Source organism: Phytophthora cinnamomi (genome assembly GCF_018691715.1).
Source record: "Phytophthora cinnamomi strain GKB4 chromosome Unknown Contig53, whole genome shotgun sequence".
NCBI classification, from domain to species: domain Eukaryota; phylum Oomycota; class Peronosporomycetes; order Peronosporales; family Peronosporaceae; genus Phytophthora; species Phytophthora cinnamomi.
In genome coordinates, this window is record NW_027150986.1 from 489,179 (window position 1) to 506,109 (window position 16,931).

A 16,931-nucleotide genomic window follows, 5' to 3' on the forward strand; every position below is an offset into this window, starting at 1 on the left:
GCTCATTCGGGGAAGTCCCAAGCGTAGAGGAAGAGCCCAGCAGAGCAGAGCCAAGATGCCGACCGTGGGGGTCAAGCGCGACGAGCTGTTCGCGGCCATGGGCCAGACGTACACGGACGAGGAGTTCGACGTGCTGTGCTTCGAGTTCGGCATCGAGCTGGACGACATCACGAGCGAGAAGCAGCTCAAGCAGCGCGAGCAGCAGGGCCAGGACAAGGACCACTCGGCCCACTCGGACGCCGTGCTCTACAAGATCGACGTGCCCGCCAACCGCTACGACCTGCTCTGCGTCGAGGGCATCGCGCGTGCGCTGCGCGTCTTCCTGGAGAAGGAGCGCCCGCCCGTGTACGCGCTCACGCCGCGCGCCGAGGGCCCGCACCACATCACGGTCAAGCCCAGCACCAAGGTGCGGCCGGCTGTAGCGTCTGCAGCTGCAGGGCAATAGGCTGCAATGGTACTGACTTGTGTTACTGTTGCTGGTGTTGTTTTGGTGTAGTTGGTGCGCCCGTACGTGGTGTCGGCCGTGCTGCGCGACGTGCAGTTCACGCAGGAGCGCTACGACAGCTTCATCGACCTGCAGGACAAGCTGCACCAGAACATCTGCCGCCGCCGCACGCTCGTGGCCATCGGCACGCACGACCTGGACACGGTGCAGGGCCCCTTTACGTACAACGTACGCTGCGATCTTTTCTTTTCTCCTCGTAGTGTGTTTGGGATATTAAATTGATGTGTTTTTGTGTTGGTGCAGGCGCTGCCGCCGAACGAGATCAAGTTCAAGCCGCTGAGCCAGGACAAGGAGTTCGAGGCTAAGGAGCTGCTGGATTTCTACCGCACCAACCCGGACGTGAAGCACATCAAGCCGTACACGGACATCATCTACGACTCGCCCGTGTACCCCGTGATCACGGACAAGAATGGTGTGGTGTTGTCGCTTCCCCCCATCATCAACGGCGAGCACTCCAAGATCTCGCTGGACACGAAGAACGTGTTCATTGAGTGCACGGCGACGGATATCACCAAGGCCAAGGTCGTGCTGAACACCATGATCGCCATGTTCTCTGAGTACTGCGCCAAGCCCTTCACGGTCGAGCCCGTACAGGTTATCTACGAGGACGAGACTGTGAACCAGAACGAGTTGACGCCCAATCTCAGCAAACGCTCCGTGGAGGTGCAGATCAAGAACATCTACTCGATGCTGTTCGGCAAGGGCGAGCCCATTGACCTGGACGTTGACCGCATCTGCAAGCTCTGCAACAAGATGCAACTGGACGCTAAGCCCTCAGGCAACGGAAAGACCATTATTGCGGAGGTGCCGATTACGCGCTCGGACATCCTTCACCCCGTGGACGTGATTGAGGATGTGGGTATCGCCTACGGCTTCAACAACATCCCGCTAACGATCCCGCACACGCAGACCATCGGTATGGCGCAGCCTCTCAACAAACTCGGTGACCTTCTCCGCGATGAGATCAGCCGTGCTGGATACATTGAGCTGCTCACCCACGGTCTGTGCTCGCACAAGGAGAACTTCGAGTACCTCAACCGTGAGGATGATGGCCACTCGGCTGTCGTGCTATCCAACCCGGCTACCGTCGAGTTTGAGGTTGTGCGTACGTCTATGCTTCCCGGTGTGCTGAAGACTATCCAGAACAACAAGGCCATGTCGATTAAGGAGGGACTGAAGCTGTTCGAGGTCTCGGACGTCGTGGTGATTGACGACAACACGGACGTCGGCGCTAAGAACGTGCGTCGCATTTGCGCCGCGTACACTGGCCCCACTGATGGTTTCGAAGTTATCCACGGTCTTGTCGACCGCATCATGCAGCTGATGGGCATTCCGTCAGAGCTGGAGATGCCTGCCGGCACGAAGGAGTACTACACGATCACGCCCGCGGAGGAGCGTACATACTTCCCCGGCCGTTGTGCGTACCTGACGCTGCAGAAGGAGGACGCCAAGCCACTGCGTCTTGGCACGTTCGGTGTGCTGCACCCGCAGGTGCTCAAGAACTTTGACCTGCTCAACCCCACCTCCGTTCTGGAGATGGATCTGGAGCCTCTGGTCTAAGCTCGAAAGTATCAACACTTAGGAGACAGTCAGGAACGATTGCGCGATGCTGGGTGGTGACATCGCACGAGAGAAGTAGACAGCTGATTGTTGGGCTCATGGCGAGCTGGTGTGGCAGGTAATGCGCTGTGATGCGAATCCACGTGTGCAAGTGCCTTGTGTGTGTTTGGTATTGAATCGTTTGTCTGATGAAACTAGCTGACTTGAACGCGGGTTGGTATCTGTTTCCTGAGCCACTATATTTTTATGCACGTGGGGTATTGCAGGCTGCTCCCCAGACTTTCAAGTGCAGTGCAAAATTCTGTTTGAAAATAGCCCACGAAGCTTGAGCATTCTCCAGGACAAGACCGCCACACGAGCTCAAGTGCCTCACGAAGGCTCCAGAGACGTACGTGTGGCTATGGACGGAGACGCTCTCGATCGTGAGTTGGCGTCGTTGGCTGACACCATCAACGTGAGCAACCCGATAACTTTCGGACACAAACCCACATGGTACGCAGTTTTCGTCTTCGTTGCTGAAAACTTCAAGCAGAACTTTGACGAAATACGTTTGTCAATGCAGGCGGTCAACCCAGAACGACACAGAGTTGGCAGCTAAGCGTGAAAGTGAATATGCGAAGACGCTGCCAAGGAAGTTCGTGTTGACTGAGCCCCAGCATGCCAAGAAGGATTTCTCGATTGTTGCTGCCGCCGCGAGAAACCCGGTCCAACCGCTGCGCCCAAATTTGCTATTGAATGAAGATGGCAGCAGAGGAAGCAATAATACGGGTGCATCGTCCGAGCTTAAATCCAGGACTGCAGAGGTGACGCCACCGGCACGCGTTCCGATCGCAAAGCGAAGCCATATGGACGGCATTCTCCGAGGTGTTCCCGGAGGATCCGAGCCTTTGGCCACGATCCAGCAACGTGCATTCGTGTACGACGGCGAAATGGATCACATGAACCGCGACAAAGACACAAGCCACCACCGGAAGCGCGATGCCTACTCTGAATATGTGGAAGCTCGAGCTCGATTCAGCAAAATGCACAGCGTGAATTAGGAGCTTCGAGTGAAAACTAGCAATGACTGAAACCCAACGTAAGCTTGCCATGGATCTATTTTTCTTATACACACATGCGTCATTCCTCACTTGCATCTTTGCTTGATTCATCTGACGACGGTAAAGCAAGAGCAGCCGCAACGACAGAGTCGGCTGCGATGACAGCATCGTCGCTCGAGTCATCTTCGTGAGCTCCGAAAGCAGGAGCCAACGGGGTTAACATGGAGTGATCATTGCTGTCACAGGTGTCATCAGATCCGTCGCGATCCAGCATTGTTCGGTGCTCTCCACTGGTGTCATCAGCGCTATCAGATGAAGCTGCAGTGGCAAGAAGTTCTTGAGCTTGTTTCAATAGATTATGGGCTGGAGCTGCGATGCCATCTTCATGCTCAGATTGTTCAACTTGTAGATTGTCGTCTTGGTGTTCTTGATCACGACGAACGTCCTCGTGATCTAGGTACTGGCCTTCGTATTCATCTTCGTATTCGTCTTCGTCATCGACTTCTCGCCCTCTAGTTTGTTTTTGCCGTTGATCGTGTGTTTCAGCTTGATCTATCGTGTTCACTGGAGGTAGGTCCTCTTGTTCCTTCTTTTGCTCCTGCCCCTGCCATGGATCTACGTTGTTTCCCAGTTCCCTTTCGTCGTGATCTAATACATTTTCTTCACTCTGATCCTGACCCTCTTCAACGAACTGGTTAGCTGCGCCATTGCCGTCTACTTCTTGCTGATCGTGTGTTATTTGCAGAGTGCCCTGGGTTTTTTTATTGTACTCCGCCAACACGTCCTGTGTCGAATCCAAACCCTTGATATGCGCTCCTGAATAGTGCTCGAGATTTTCGTCCTCGTCCTGCCTCGTTTCCCTTTCATCTTCAGCTAAAAGTTGCTGTTGTGGTTGCATCTCACCCTCCAACATTGACCATTTTTGATCTTGATCTTCGTGGAAAGCTACTTGAGACTCCTGAAAACCTTGATCTTTATGGTCTGTGGTCTCGTTGGGCAACTCTTGCTCTTGCCCCCGATCATCTTCTTCTAGTTCATTATCCTCTTGGCTGCCATTTTCTTGCTCTTGCTCCAGTTCTTGATGTTCTCCATCTTGATCTAGGAATTTTTGCTGCTCTTCTGCTGCCTGCTCTCTATGGCCTTCATATGCATCTTGCTTCAGCGTCTGCTCTTGCTGGGACCCATACTCTTCATCACTGGATTCCTGTTCTAGTTCACGGACTCGATCTTCTTGGGAGGTAGCGTCTTGCTCCGGGGAACTCAAGGGTCGTTTCACCTTGTCATCGTTCGTCTTACGACAATGTTGCTCATCCATCGTAATACATTCTATCGGTGGCGCTTCAAGTTCTGATGCCGGAACGACCAACGTCGCCAAAGACTCGATGTGCTCCAGCTAAAAAAAATTAAATGACAAGCATGTTAACATAGCGATCTTCAGGACAACCCACCCCACTTTACTCACCTGAACTTGAGCATCTGAAAGAGCAGCAACCAAATATCCTCGGTGAGCGGCAGCAGCTCTCTTTTCCCGCGAGCTAATAAACCGTGCTCTCTCCGGACTAGGTTCATGATGGTTACGCTTCTTCTTCGAATTTTTCTTTTGAGCTGGTTTGGAGTCGTGGGGGAGCGGAGACTTGGCTGGTGAGGCATTTCCACTGTTTTGGCTCTTTAAAAGACTTATCTTTTCTCCACCACCATCGCGAATTCTCTGCACCACAGTGTAAGGACTCTTTCCAGGCTTTTTAGTGAGTTTGAGTTCTGAAATTGCGCCAGCCAGTGCTCCGGTCGACTGACTTTGACCAATCTGGCTGCTGTTTCCCAAGGCAGCTAAGCGATGCTGCGGCTTTGCTTTCGAGAGTCGGTCGGCCGCCTCTAGGATATGCCGAAGCACATGACCACCACGTTTCACTGTGTCCTTTTGTTGATAAAGCTCACGAAAAAAGGCTTCCTCTCTTTGTTGTTGCTGGTGTTGAGGACTTCCGTCGTCATGGATGATGGCATCTGGTATGCGAAGGGCATCGTTGTCACCAGGTTCAAATGTTTCAATTCGTGGTGGGAGTTTTGGTGCCATCGGAAGGGAGTGCAGGGTACTGCGAGGTCCTGTTTTGTACTTCAGAGTTTGGCCTTGTTGACGAGCGTCAGTTGGAACGGGCTTCCATGCGGAGGCGGGCGGCTTTGTTTTGCTTGTAACCACGCGCACTCCACGACCTAACGGGCTTCTTAAGTTTGTTGTTGTCAACAAAAGCGAGTCTGGTTGCTCGTCATCAAAATACTCAGCATGTTTGGGTTTTTCCCGAACCGGACGCAAAAGAGCTGGGGCACTGGCACTATTTCTAATACCGAGGGCGTTTGCTTCAAGTGATGCGGTAGCGTAGTCGGCATATACAAGACAGCACCGTTCGCAGACCCCCACTGTTTTATGAAGAAATATTGGGTCTTGGCGGTGGCGAACAAAATCCTCTGGACGCAGCACTGGGTGTAAGTACCGAATCACAGGTGGTATGAGTAGTTCACGGCCTTGCCATGTCTTCAGACCTGGACCAGCTTTCGGACCGCCGCTTTCATCAACACTTGAACTCATTGCCTTTACAAGGCGAAGGATTCCGAAGCCTACACCCCCCGCTTGTTGCACAATTCGTTCATCTGGCGGCCAATCAATTGATGCCTGGTTTTCTTCGTTGCTATTCTCTCGAAGAAATCTCAACACGTGCTGAAAATGCGCCAGAACAGCTTTGTAGGTTGCAGGCAATAATGCTCGATGTGCAACAACCTGAGCGCAGCTAGCACAACGCGTTTGTCCAGGCCGTGGTTCTTCATCTACCTCAGGATTGTGAGTATTGTGAGTAGAACTCAATGACACTGGTCCACCTCCAGACCCTTGCGCGAAGGCAAACTTCGGGACTTTCGCATCGCTTACGATATCCAGCGGTCGAATACTAGGCTCTCCAGTTGGCATGTCAGGGGCTGCCATTGTTGTTGGGGCTAATGGTGGTTGTAAGCGCAGTGAAGAGCTCCACAATAACCACAGTCGATCGTCTGCATCAACCTGAAGACGTAGTACCATTCGTGCAATCCGGAACTTGTGGTACGATACGCGCGTGACATGATCGACGACGCGTTCACACAGCTGCTGTACCATTCCAGGTAGCATCGAGCCTCGCACAGGTTCTGGCCGAGTTAAGGCCTCAGCACCACCTCCTTCTTCAAAAGTGACTCCACGCTCATAGACACTAAAGCGAGCGTCATGAATCGCATGTACATTTACACGACGCTCCAACAAGCAGAGCTTTGGAGACCAAATTGCACGCAGTGTCGAATTTCGAGACCCCTTCGGCAGAGCGAATTGCTGGAGGATTCCACCTGATTGAAATGACCCAGTAGACGAGTGAGGGATCTCGGGTCCTTTAAACAAGAATTCTCGAAGTGCTTCGGCGTCGTAATATTCGATTGCAGGGCTTGTGCTTTCCGAGTTCGGCAGGTAGAGGTAATATGCCACAATATCCGTTGACGACTTCTTTTTCGTAAATGAGTGCTCGATATGGGCAGCCGTGACGTTTGCTCGGTGTTTGCGCTTGATACGGCCACTTTTGCGACTGGTGAAGTACCAAGCTACTGGCTGCGATCCACGATAAATCACCGTGGGCGGCACGCTCACTCGCGGCCCACCCCCGAGATCATCCGTCGTCCACAGGTAATGAAAAAGATTTTCTACCAGACCATCGCCTTCCAGTGGCAATGGTGTCGCCATGTCAAACAAAGTCTCGGTCTTGTGAAGGCAAGGCGCAGTCGTTCACTCAGTACATATTTGTATCGTGACTGTATATGGCGCTATTTCCAGGGCCTCCGCTGGGGTTTCATCGCAAACTGGTGTGAAGACTCTTCACCACGTTAATGAACGTACATTCACTTGTACTTCTACGCCCGGGTAGTGCCGCAAAATACTGAAATCCAGGATCAATAGCCAACCTTGGCAGGACAGCACCAGACGATGAAAAGCAATCAGCAAGCATCACCGACAAAGGCCCATGGCATGGATCCAACTAACGGCACGATGGGACCGCCTGGGGTTGGAGCAGTTGAACCAGAAGCAAAAGGCCAACAAGACCTTCAACATGCCGTAGATCTATACCAGAAAGGTATGGAAATCGCACATGGAGCAACAACCTTTGAAGACCATTGTCGAGCAATTGAGAGCTTCAGTTTGGCAATCGCTATCCGCCCAACGCAAGCTCGATTCTTTCTTGCTCGTGGTAATGCGTTTCGTGCCATCGGAGAACTTGAGCGCGCCGCCAAAGACTACGGGTCTGCCATTGTATTAGACGATCGCAGCGCCCTCTACTACGCAAACCGTGGAGCTTGTTACCGTAAGCTGAACCAAACTGCCAAAGCTCTCGAAGATCTCACCAATGCCATCGAGCTGGACGGACGCAAGGCACCTCATTACTTTAATCGTGCGCTTGTGTTGCATGACGCAGGCTTCTACCGTGAGGCCATCGTCGACTTCTCAAAGGCCCTTGAAGACGGATCCACCGCCGCCGCTGCAGCAAACAATGGAGGAGGTTCGGGAGGAGCTACCGTGGCCCCAACCGCAAATGGCGGGGGGATTGGAATTCGTGTCGAGTATCGGGCGCTACAAACGCGGGCGAACTGCTATCGACGGCTTGGGCACTTGTCGAAGTGTATCGACGACTTACAAGCAGCGATTAAGCTGGATCCACGAAATGCATCTGCATTCAGCGCTCTTGCGCTTGCTCACTTTGAGTGTGGTGACTTCGAGAGATCAGCTGACGGGTTTTCACGGGCCATTGAGCTAAACGCGGGTAACGCCAGCTACTTCAGCTACCGTGGGCTGTGTTATTACCGCCAAGGTCAAGCGGCTGCAGCAAGGCAGCGACAGCAGCATAATGCAGCGGCTACTATAACCAGTGGCATGGGGGCCTTCGCACGACAGTGCCTTGCTGACTTCAATAAGTGCATCCAGCTCGACGGCCGTGACCCTCAAGCATATTTCTACCGTGGCTCGGTGAGACTTGCATTGTCGTTGGATCTTGATCAAGCACCTTCGGCTTCAACCACCACCAGCACAAGCAGCACAAGCTCGGAGGCAAAACCGGCCGGTTCGCCAAGCGCCATTAGTAGGGGTTTGAGCGACAGTGGTGAACCTGCACCCGCCGCAGTGGTTCCTGCAGTTTCTATCGTGAGTTACATGTCTGCATCGGAACAACTGGAGGCAGCATTTGCCGACATTGAAATGGCATGCACCTTGTGCCCGACCGGTACTCCCTATCAGATAGGAATGGCGATGATCACACAGCTGAAACAGCGGCACTCCGAAGCTCGCTCAATGTTCGAAGCTATCGCATCAAGCGCTCCAGATAACCGCAAAAGTGTACTGGTTCAATTTCATACGGCACTTTGCTGTCACGCACTCGGCGATCACGAACGTGCTCTGGAACTACTCACAGACGCTCTTGACGTTGTTCCAGACGAACCGATCTTCCTCGAAGCGCGAGGTCTAATGCTCCAAGAGATGCGAGCACACCCGTTAGCACTTGCCGACTTCTCCTACGCGCTGGAGCTACTTGAAGGGTTTGAAGAAAGCAATGCGAACACAATCCAAATCCTTGGTCTACGATATCTGCGTGGGGAAAGCGCGCTAAGACTTGGACATTTCCAAGATGCCGTAGACGATTGTAGTGCAGCTATAGCAGGCGGCTACACTGCCGACATGGCAGCTCATAATGCTCGCGGTATGGCACTCCGCGGACTTGGGGATTATGATCGTGCACTTCGTGACCTCAACGTACGTAGCTCAAATGAGCCGATGACACTTTGCACGTAGACTGCTGCTGATACGCACCACTCGTGTTTCAGGTTTGTGTAACTCAAGCACCGAAGAACGATATATTCCGATTCCATCGCGCGTTGTGCCTGATGGAGTGCACGCGCTACTCTGACGCTCTGCCAGATCTGCACGAAACCGCGACTCGCAATAGCACGGACACTAAGTGCGTTCAGATCCATTTCCACTGCTTGTGCCCCTGGTACGTTGAACTCACTCAGCGTCTTTGCTTGCAGATTGCTGTACTACATCGGGCTTTGCTATTACCACAAGCACCAACCCAGTGAATGCGTGGCGTTCATGAAACGTGCGCTGCAATGCACGCCACGTCAAGAGTTGCTCCCTGATTTGTACGCCATGTCCTGGAGTCTTCCACCGCTTGCTTTTCAGTCTCTCACACTCTTGTTCTGGGCAGGTATTATCACATGGGGCTTTCGTACGCACTGGAGGGTCACAACATGGACGCTGTGGGGCACTTTACCAGTGCTTACGACAACTCGCTCCTGGTTGAAAAGAGCGTCGAAGCAGGAAACAACCAAGAAGATGAACTCCACGACCCGGGTGACAAGCAAAGCCAACTTCAACAACTCCACGAGGCACAGCTCTTGTACATCCACGAACGAGCCAAAGCGCTGCAGCTTGAGCGATACCATGCTGAAGCGCTCGCTGATTTCTCGTTCGTGATCGCCCAGCAGCCCACCAACGCGCACGCCTACTTCCGCCGGGGCTTCGCTCACAAGGCGCTCGGCGACTTTAACGCCGCGGCCCACGATCTCCAAACAGCTCGTCTGCTCGATCCAAACAATCTCCAACTTGTTGTCAACTACAAGGAGCTGCGCGACGTCGAGTGCATTGTACTCTGCGCTCCAGGAGAAGAGAAGCGCTTCTAAATCAATCGAAACCTGTCGCCGAAAAGCGAAACTGGCATGTGTCCGCATATCTTCGTAGTGCTCTTGAATGGTCGCGTATCCGCCGCTTGAGAAACGAAGTCTACCACGTGAGCGACAGTAGGCAAGTGATCCTGCGAAGACGCGGTGCTCCCTGCAGCGATGGGCAATGTCTGCGCGTGCTGCAAATGGGGCCGTTCAGGCTCGGACTCCAAGGGTGCCAAAGCCAAGAAGAACGACGCATGGTTCGAGCAAGACTCGGTGCCGCTTGTGTCCGCCAAGCACGGTCCTGACGATGACGACGGTGCTGACGGAAGTCTGAAGAGGACAGTGTTGATACGATCACCACGGACAACCAGAGCGTCGACCAGCGATATCGAAGAGCGCCCCAGTCACCAACGAACAACGCGTTACATCCAGCAGCAGCACGAAGACGAAGAGAGGCAGTATCACGTTCACAGGGTCAAGTCGGCGTCGGTGGACTCGAGCAGATATAGTCGCCGTTCGAGGAGGTCGGAGCATGCAGACGATGAAGAGCGTCCGAGAAGCCGTAGCAGGGATCGCCACCGCCACTCGCTCCAAGAAGAGGACAGTCAAGACCGATATCGGCACGAGCGACGAACTGCCCGGTCATCGTCGCTTGAAGTCCAGGATAGTGCTCGAGAACTACGCTCTCTGTCTTCGGCGTCCGCACATCCGCATCGAACCGCCTCTCACTCCCAGGATGCTGCTTCGTTCGCTGATGACGAAGTTGAAAGTGTCGGCTCCTACCACGGCTCGACCCGATCGCACAGGTCGTCTTCTGCGTCTTCGTCACCAAAAGCGTCATCTAGAAGTGGATCCCCGAAGAAGAAACAGCGCTACGGCCGAAAGCACTATCGAGCGAATGCAAACCGTAAGTAGGCACATGTTCCCCCAGCAACAACCAACACATACCAACATACTGCACTGGATCCACACAAGCCATTTGCCCAATTTTCACTTGGTCTCGATTTTATTCGGCTATCTTCTCCGTGTCTGTATCCAAAAAGCACCAGCAACCCCACAACTACTTACATGCAGGACATGGACTGACCAATGACTCACTCACTCTCTCGTAGGGGTGCTGCCTTCCTCGATTGCGGAGCCTGCTGTGCTCTTGACTAGTGGCATCTTTGAAGGATGGTGCTGGCCTGCGTCGCATTAATCGATCATTTAGGCATGGAGTTGACGTACTGGAGAAGCCGCCGCTCGGAAATGCTTCCGTCCAGACCAGGAATGCCTCCGCCTTCACTGGCAACAAACTTGAAAATAGGCTCTTCGCTCTCGAAGCCGCCGAGATTGTACGGAGCCTCCGTAGGGGTGTAGATGACACCGTCCACCTCGTGGGTCACACTCTTGGCGAACTTAGTCAGCATGTACTCAGTCTTGGCCAGACGAAAGTGGTCTTTCATGCGCACGCGAAAAGGTTCCTTGTTGTAGTCGAATGACTTGTCCTATTAACAAAGCAGTCAAACACGGCGTCAATCATCTGAATGCTAGCGGCTATTCCCCTTGGTGAGCACAATTTCGTACATTCTTGCGTGGCACGATGATCTCGTTTTGCAAGCACTGCAACCGCTTTTCCAGCTTCTTCTGCCAAATAGGCGTACCCTCCAAGAAAAGGATGTCAAAGGCCAAGTACCGTGCCACCTTCGTGTCATGATCTTGGTCCTCCACGATAAGCCCATCGATCAACGTGTTCACCTGGAACTCGTTCTGCATCACGAAAACAAACATTATGTTGTGCTATTGCGTGTCATGTGTTTTCTTGTATGCACGTACCGGTGCTCTTCGCCGCGGAAACTTCATGTCCACCTTCGTGAAAGTCATGTCCCGAGACACGACGTACGTTCCGTCAGCAGTCACATAAAGAAGGCAGCGACGCCTGCATACACGCAAATTCATGGTCAATGGTTTCACATTACAATAACAAAGCCTAGGCAGTACAACTTACCCACGCGCCCTCCACGTCACGAGGTACGCCTTGGTCAAACAACCCTTGCGTTTGTAAGCACCTTCCGCAACGTGCGTCGCCGTGAACGGAATGGTCTGAACCAGTGCAAGCATGACAAAAGTGTGAGCCATAAAGCGCAAAAAATCACAAGAAGAGTGTTTACCTCGCATCCTGGGAAACCTTCGATGCCAGTGAGCTTCTCCAATGACTTGGTCAGCTTCTGGTGCTCCTCGGACGAAGTTGCCAGTGTTTCGCCGTAAGTCAGTGGTTCCACTTCGTCCATCCACGAGCGAATTTTACGACGCTTCGCAGGGCGTTGTTCCTGTCGATCCGGTGGAATGTACATGGGCGCTTTGTACACGGGCGGAGTAGGGAAACCGCCAGGGGTAGATGCTCGACCATTGCTAACTGGTGACGGCTTCGAAGGTGCGGCGGCACCAGGCACTACAATCTTCTGCTTCCGCACAAATTGGTTCGCTCTATCCTGTTCCGTGACGACCTCGTTACCGACAGACGACTCGATTTTACGCTTGCGAGTTTCATCGTTTTCCCAGCGAGGAGGAGCCGGCACAACTAGCTGCGTCGATTCCGATGGCAGCGTGCTGAAATACTTGCGGTACAATCGCTGCAAGGGCAAAAAATTCGTCTAACTCAGAACCCAATCGCCGTAAACGCCATCGCAATACCAACAACGCTGCGTACCTCCAGATAGTGTTGCGAGTAGATGCCAGGCTGTGTCGAGGCTGCGAACTCTTCCACCGCTACGTCCAGGTTCAATCCGCAGTGTTCCACCAAGAAGCTGCCAAATCGCCCCCAACGCCATCAGTACAGCATCCTCTACGACTTCTCACCATTACCAATCGTAACGCAATGCACACGCACCTCACAATGAGGAAGCCGACGAAGTTGTAGCCCTCCGCGCCGAACACAGCCACGTCCATATCTTTCCTCTCGCCCTGCAAGTGGCTGACCACCGCCTTGCAAAACGCCTCCACCATTTTGTCGTCGTGGGCGTCGCGATCCTTCTCCTCCGCGTCTGCAGCACGCCAACCCACCGTCCTGTAAGCCAAATTCCCTCTACATCTCCCCACACGGCTATTCCGCACGCACCTTCGGGCGTGTCGACGCGCAGCTTGACGTACTGGACGTCCCAGTCGTCCCACTCCCTAATACCAACACAAACGCCCCCAAACAAGTCAGAACCGCGATTGCAAGCTGCAAGCAGCGCGCCACGTACTTGACGTCGTGCAGAAAGGTGTCGCTGCCCGTGGCGTCGATCACGAGCCCCACGTTCACCACGGAGCCCGAGCGCGTGTCCGCGATGAGCTTCTCCATGAGCGCGGAGGGCGCGTAGTTCTTCCTGGCCGAGAAGTGGATCTCGTAGCTGTCGGGAGCAATCAATCAAGCACAAGACAAGCACAAGCAGTAGTTAGTGGGCGAGGCTGCACGCAGCGGACATGGCGAGGCGTCGGCCGCGTACATGGAGGAGAGCGGCGCGCGGACGGGCAGAATGGGCGCGCTCTTGACGCGCGTCGTGTACTGCGGCGTGCGCTCGAACTGCTGCCAGCGCGCCGCGTCCCAACGCAGCAGCTTGCGGCCGCCGCTCTTGTGCTGCTGCTGCTGCTCCTGCTCCTGCTGCGCCGCGCGCAGCTTGGCCGCCACCTCGGCGCGCGTCGCGTCGTCGCTCATGGCTGCTTCAATCAGAGAAGGAGTGATGGTCCCTTTCCTTTAGCTGTCGTCGCTCCGAATCCTTTGGCGCTACTGGTGTGGCGTGGTGCTTCTTCGACTTCCCGCGCAAGTTTTACAGAGCCGGAACGCGAAAAACCTCGGGCACTTCAAACTGCGGGAGTAAAACCTCGATCAGAAGATAGAGGTGGGTGGGACAGGTGCAGTGCGCATTTCCACAGGTCTTTCCATTATAGAAGGAGCATTTGGATGGTCACTATCGCGGGGATTAGCGAATTCCTCGACAGAGTGACGCGGTGATACATTGCATTGCTGGCCGCACAGGTCTCACGCCGCTCGTCAGTCATGCAGCGGGTGCTGGGCGCATGGCGTAAGTCGCGTGTGGCAAGCTCCAAGGAGGGCCATGAGGTGCGTCCTGCCAGCGCTCACGAAGTGTGGAGCGCAGTACGCTGACGCGACGTTTGTGCATTCTGGTTGCAGGAGCTGCAGGAAGTGCTGGGCAAGCTGCGGAAGCTCGGCCAGCGCGCCACGCTGGAGCAGGTGCGGTCGGCAATGCCGACGCGTTTCGTGTGAGTGTATACTGATGCTCTTGATCGCAGTTCAAGGAGTCGCCGCTGGTGGCCAAGCTGAGCTCGCCCATCCAGTTTCACGGCCTGGGCAACATGATCTACAACAACGCCGGCGACAACGACGAGGAGGTGCAGAAGGCGCTGCACGTGTGGAAGATCGCAATGGACAAGGTATCAAAGGCATCTGAGCAACGGGATTTTTTTTTTCGGGTGCAGAATGGTTTCTTATCCTTGTCCGTGTGATGTAGGGCAGTGAGAAGGCCAAGTTCAGCTACGCACTGTGCATGAAGAAGGGCATCGGTGCGTGCTGCGTGGCGTCATTGAGTTGATGGTTGCTGGCAACAGCTGACACGATGCTGTAATTGCGCTGCAGGCTTTCCGAAAAAGGATGCGGCGGGTGCTACCAAGTACTTCAAAGAGGTGGGCGGGGAACTGGTTTAAGCGCAGCCGCGGCGATAGGGGCTGACTTCATGTGAATTTGGTTTAGTTGGCTGCCGCTGGACACGGATGGGGTGCGTTCGCGTACGCCGACGCCTTGAACAACGGTGATGGCACCCGCAAGAATGAGAAGAAGGCGTTCGAGCTGTTCAAGAAGTGCGCCGAGGGCGGCATCCCTCCGGCGTACATGAACGTCTCCAACATGTACCGGACAGGAACAGGGACGGGGAAGGTAAGCTCCTTTCGGGTTGCCTTTGCACTGCCGCATGTAAGCCACGGTGTGATTCACAACTTCGTGTCGTGTGCAGAACGAGCTGGAGGCATTGAAGTGGCTGATCAAGGCAGCGGAAGCAGGCGACCCGACGGCGAAATCTCGATTGGGCGAATATTACTCGCTTGGCAAGTGCGGTGTACAAAAGGATCAAGCTCGTGCTGTCCAATACTACAAGGAGGCCGCCACTGCAGGCATCATTACCGCGCAGTTCAACTTGGGCTACTTGTTCCTCACCGGTGACGGCGTACCGAAGGACGCGTTGCAGGCCGAGGCTCTCTTCCGCAAGGCTGCCGAGAAGGGTTTCGTGATGGCGATGGTGAACCTCGCGCAGATGTACCGAACTGGTTACGGTAAAGTGCCGAAGGACCTCGAGACCGCACGCAAGTGGCTAGAGCTAGCTGCCCCTCACGATCCGAACGCAAACGAGCTGCTCAAGGCCATGTCGGAGACGAAGAAGGAAAGCGCCGCAGCCGATAATTGATTCAATTGTTGTGTTTGTATTTTGAACTGGGAATTCTATCTGTATGTTACTACTATCCAAGCCTATGGACTGAAGACGGACACAAACGCCTGGATCGTACAAACGGCGCACACGATGGAGCTGACCGCTAAAATAATCCAGGCCGTAAGTTTGCGACGGTCCGTGTTGGGCTTTTCGCGCCGAATGCACACGTACGACACGCACGGCAAGACGTACGAGATCAGGAGGCCAACAGTGGAGCCCATGAGGTTCCACACGACAGCCACGCCGGGCGACAGCAATGCGATCGTAATGACACTGACCATGATGGCGACAGTGAGTAGCACGTGCACGACAGTGGACATGAACCTTCCTCGAACAGAGGGCGAGGCATTGATACTGCCAGCCGCCGTCGTTCCATTCGCACTGGTGGGCAACAGCGCAGTTCCTTCTCCAATAGGCACGCCTTCATTTTCCGAATCGGAAGAGTCCGGCGCGTCGTACACTTTTGCGCGCCCGCGCACGAAGCTGCGAATGATTTTGGCCAGCCGGAGCAGGTTGGCGCGGCACGGCTGGATGATCAGCGGCAAGCTCAGCTGAATAGTGACCAGCAACCCGAGGCGCCCGAGGTTTACCAACGGGTCGTTGTCGCTGAAGTTGTTCAGAATGTCACCTTGGACGCCGCCCTGCTGCCGGAATGCGAAGAGGTAGCCCATGATCCCGACGAGAATGTAAAACAACCACGTCGAGAACATCGTCGACGCCACGATTTTCTTGAGGCGGTGGCGCGTGGGCTTGTGCAACTCGCGATACACCGGCAGCACATTGAAGTGGCAGAGGAACGAAACGGATATGATGGGGAACGCGTAGGCTGCATCTGCCCAGCTGTCGGGGACCAGCTTGATGGGAATCTGCGGCTCAGCCTCGACTTCCATGGCGTCTTCATGCTTAAACGTCGCGTCCACGGCTCGGACCGTGATGGCAATGGCCAGTACTAGCACCGACACGAGGCTGAATATGGAGGTAAAGCGCAGTGCGTCCATAGAGCGCGCCAGCAGCGCCGGCGACACGAGTAGCACGCAGCAAATCGTCAGAACGTTCTGCTCCGCGTCGGTGACCGGGCGGTTGTAGAGGAAGCGCGCGCCCAGAGAGCCCACCAGGTCCTTGGTGAGGATGACGTACGCCACGAGCGTGAGGAACGTGAGCAGTACGAGCAGCACGACGGTGACGCGGCCGGCCCTGGCGCCGAGCGCCTTGCGCACCACTTCTTCGTAGGAGGCGGCGCGTCCGCGGCGGCTGCAGCTGACGATCACGTAGAGGCTGAAGGTGGAGGCGGAGGCCGCGATGACCATGAACACGAGCGCCACCACGATGCCGCACTTGTCGAAGGCGAAGGGCAGCGACAGGATGCCGCCACCGATGATGGTGCTCACGAGGTTGAAGATGGCGGACGGCGCCGTGGCCGTGCGCGTGGAGGCGTGCGGCCCCGGCGAGAAGAACTCGTGGCTCGCGCGGTTGCGCTCGTAGCGGTACACGCCCGTGTCAATCATGTTGCCCTGCGAGGACGGCGGGGCGCTCTGCATCTTCGGCAGCGGACGGGCGAGCGGTCGGGCGATCTGACGAGGAGGCGGCGGAATGCAAAGTGAGCACAAACAAACCAGGCCACGCACTTGGGGGGATTGGACAAACAAACAT

The 16,931-nt window shown here is 54.8% G+C and overlaps 6 protein-coding genes across 6 annotated transcripts; 4 read left to right on the plus strand and 2 right to left on the minus strand.

Annotated features, from left to right (window-relative positions):
- Positions 1–55: 55 nt before the first annotated feature.
- On the plus strand, positions 56–2,065 carry IUM83_00146 (Phenylalanine-tRNA ligase, beta subunit; the record flags this gene model as incomplete). The annotated part of the gene is made up of 3 exons (XM_067923889.1): positions 56–406; positions 497–673; positions 749–2,065. The coding sequence occupies 3 exons, from the start codon at positions 56–58 to the stop codon at positions 2,063–2,065; spliced, it is 1,845 nt and encodes a 614-aa protein (XP_067789252.1).
- Positions 2,066–2,465: 400 nt separating this feature from the next.
- IUM83_00147 (phenylalanine-trna beta subunit) lies at positions 2,466–3,105 on the plus strand (the record flags this gene model as incomplete). Its single annotated transcript, XM_067923890.1, has 2 exons — positions 2,466–2,557; positions 2,628–3,105. 2 exons carry the CDS (start codon positions 2,466–2,468, stop codon positions 3,103–3,105), a joined length of 570 nt encoding a protein of 189 aa, XP_067789251.1.
- A 5,728-nt stretch (positions 3,106–8,833) lies between these two features.
- Positions 8,834–9,837, plus strand: IUM83_00148 (Molecular co-chaperone STI1; the record flags this gene model as incomplete). Its single annotated transcript, XM_067923891.1, has 4 exons — positions 8,834–8,908; positions 8,980–9,113; positions 9,184–9,297; positions 9,363–9,837. 4 exons carry the CDS (start codon positions 8,834–8,836, stop codon positions 9,835–9,837), a joined length of 798 nt encoding a protein of 265 aa, XP_067789260.1.
- Positions 9,838–11,024: 1,187 nt separating this feature from the next.
- IUM83_00149 (mrna capping enzyme family protein) lies at positions 11,025–13,498 on the minus strand (the record flags this gene model as incomplete). Its single annotated transcript, XM_067923892.1, has 10 exons — positions 11,025–11,309; positions 11,389–11,571; positions 11,638–11,740; positions 11,810–11,904; positions 11,973–12,434; positions 12,512–12,608; positions 12,692–12,845; positions 12,920–12,975; positions 13,047–13,193; positions 13,290–13,498. The coding sequence occupies 10 exons, from the start codon at positions 13,496–13,498 to the stop codon at positions 11,025–11,027; spliced, it is 1,791 nt and encodes a 596-aa protein (XP_067789259.1).
- A 342-nt stretch (positions 13,499–13,840) lies between these two features.
- IUM83_00150 (Extracellular protein SEL-1) lies at positions 13,841–15,257 on the plus strand (the record flags this gene model as incomplete). Its single annotated transcript, XM_067923893.1, has 7 exons — positions 13,841–13,903; positions 13,976–14,035; positions 14,095–14,235; positions 14,313–14,364; positions 14,438–14,484; positions 14,552–14,734; positions 14,811–15,257. 7 exons carry the CDS (start codon positions 13,841–13,843, stop codon positions 15,255–15,257), a joined length of 993 nt encoding a protein of 330 aa, XP_067788723.1.
- A 62-nt stretch (positions 15,258–15,319) lies between these two features.
- IUM83_00151 (Sodium-coupled neutral amino acid transporter) lies at positions 15,320–16,819 on the minus strand (the record flags this gene model as incomplete). The annotated part of the gene is made up of 1 exon (XM_067923894.1): positions 15,320–16,819. One exon carries the CDS (start codon positions 16,817–16,819, stop codon positions 15,320–15,322), a length of 1,500 nt encoding a protein of 499 aa, XP_067788724.1.
- Between the last annotated feature and the right edge of the window lie 112 nt (positions 16,820–16,931).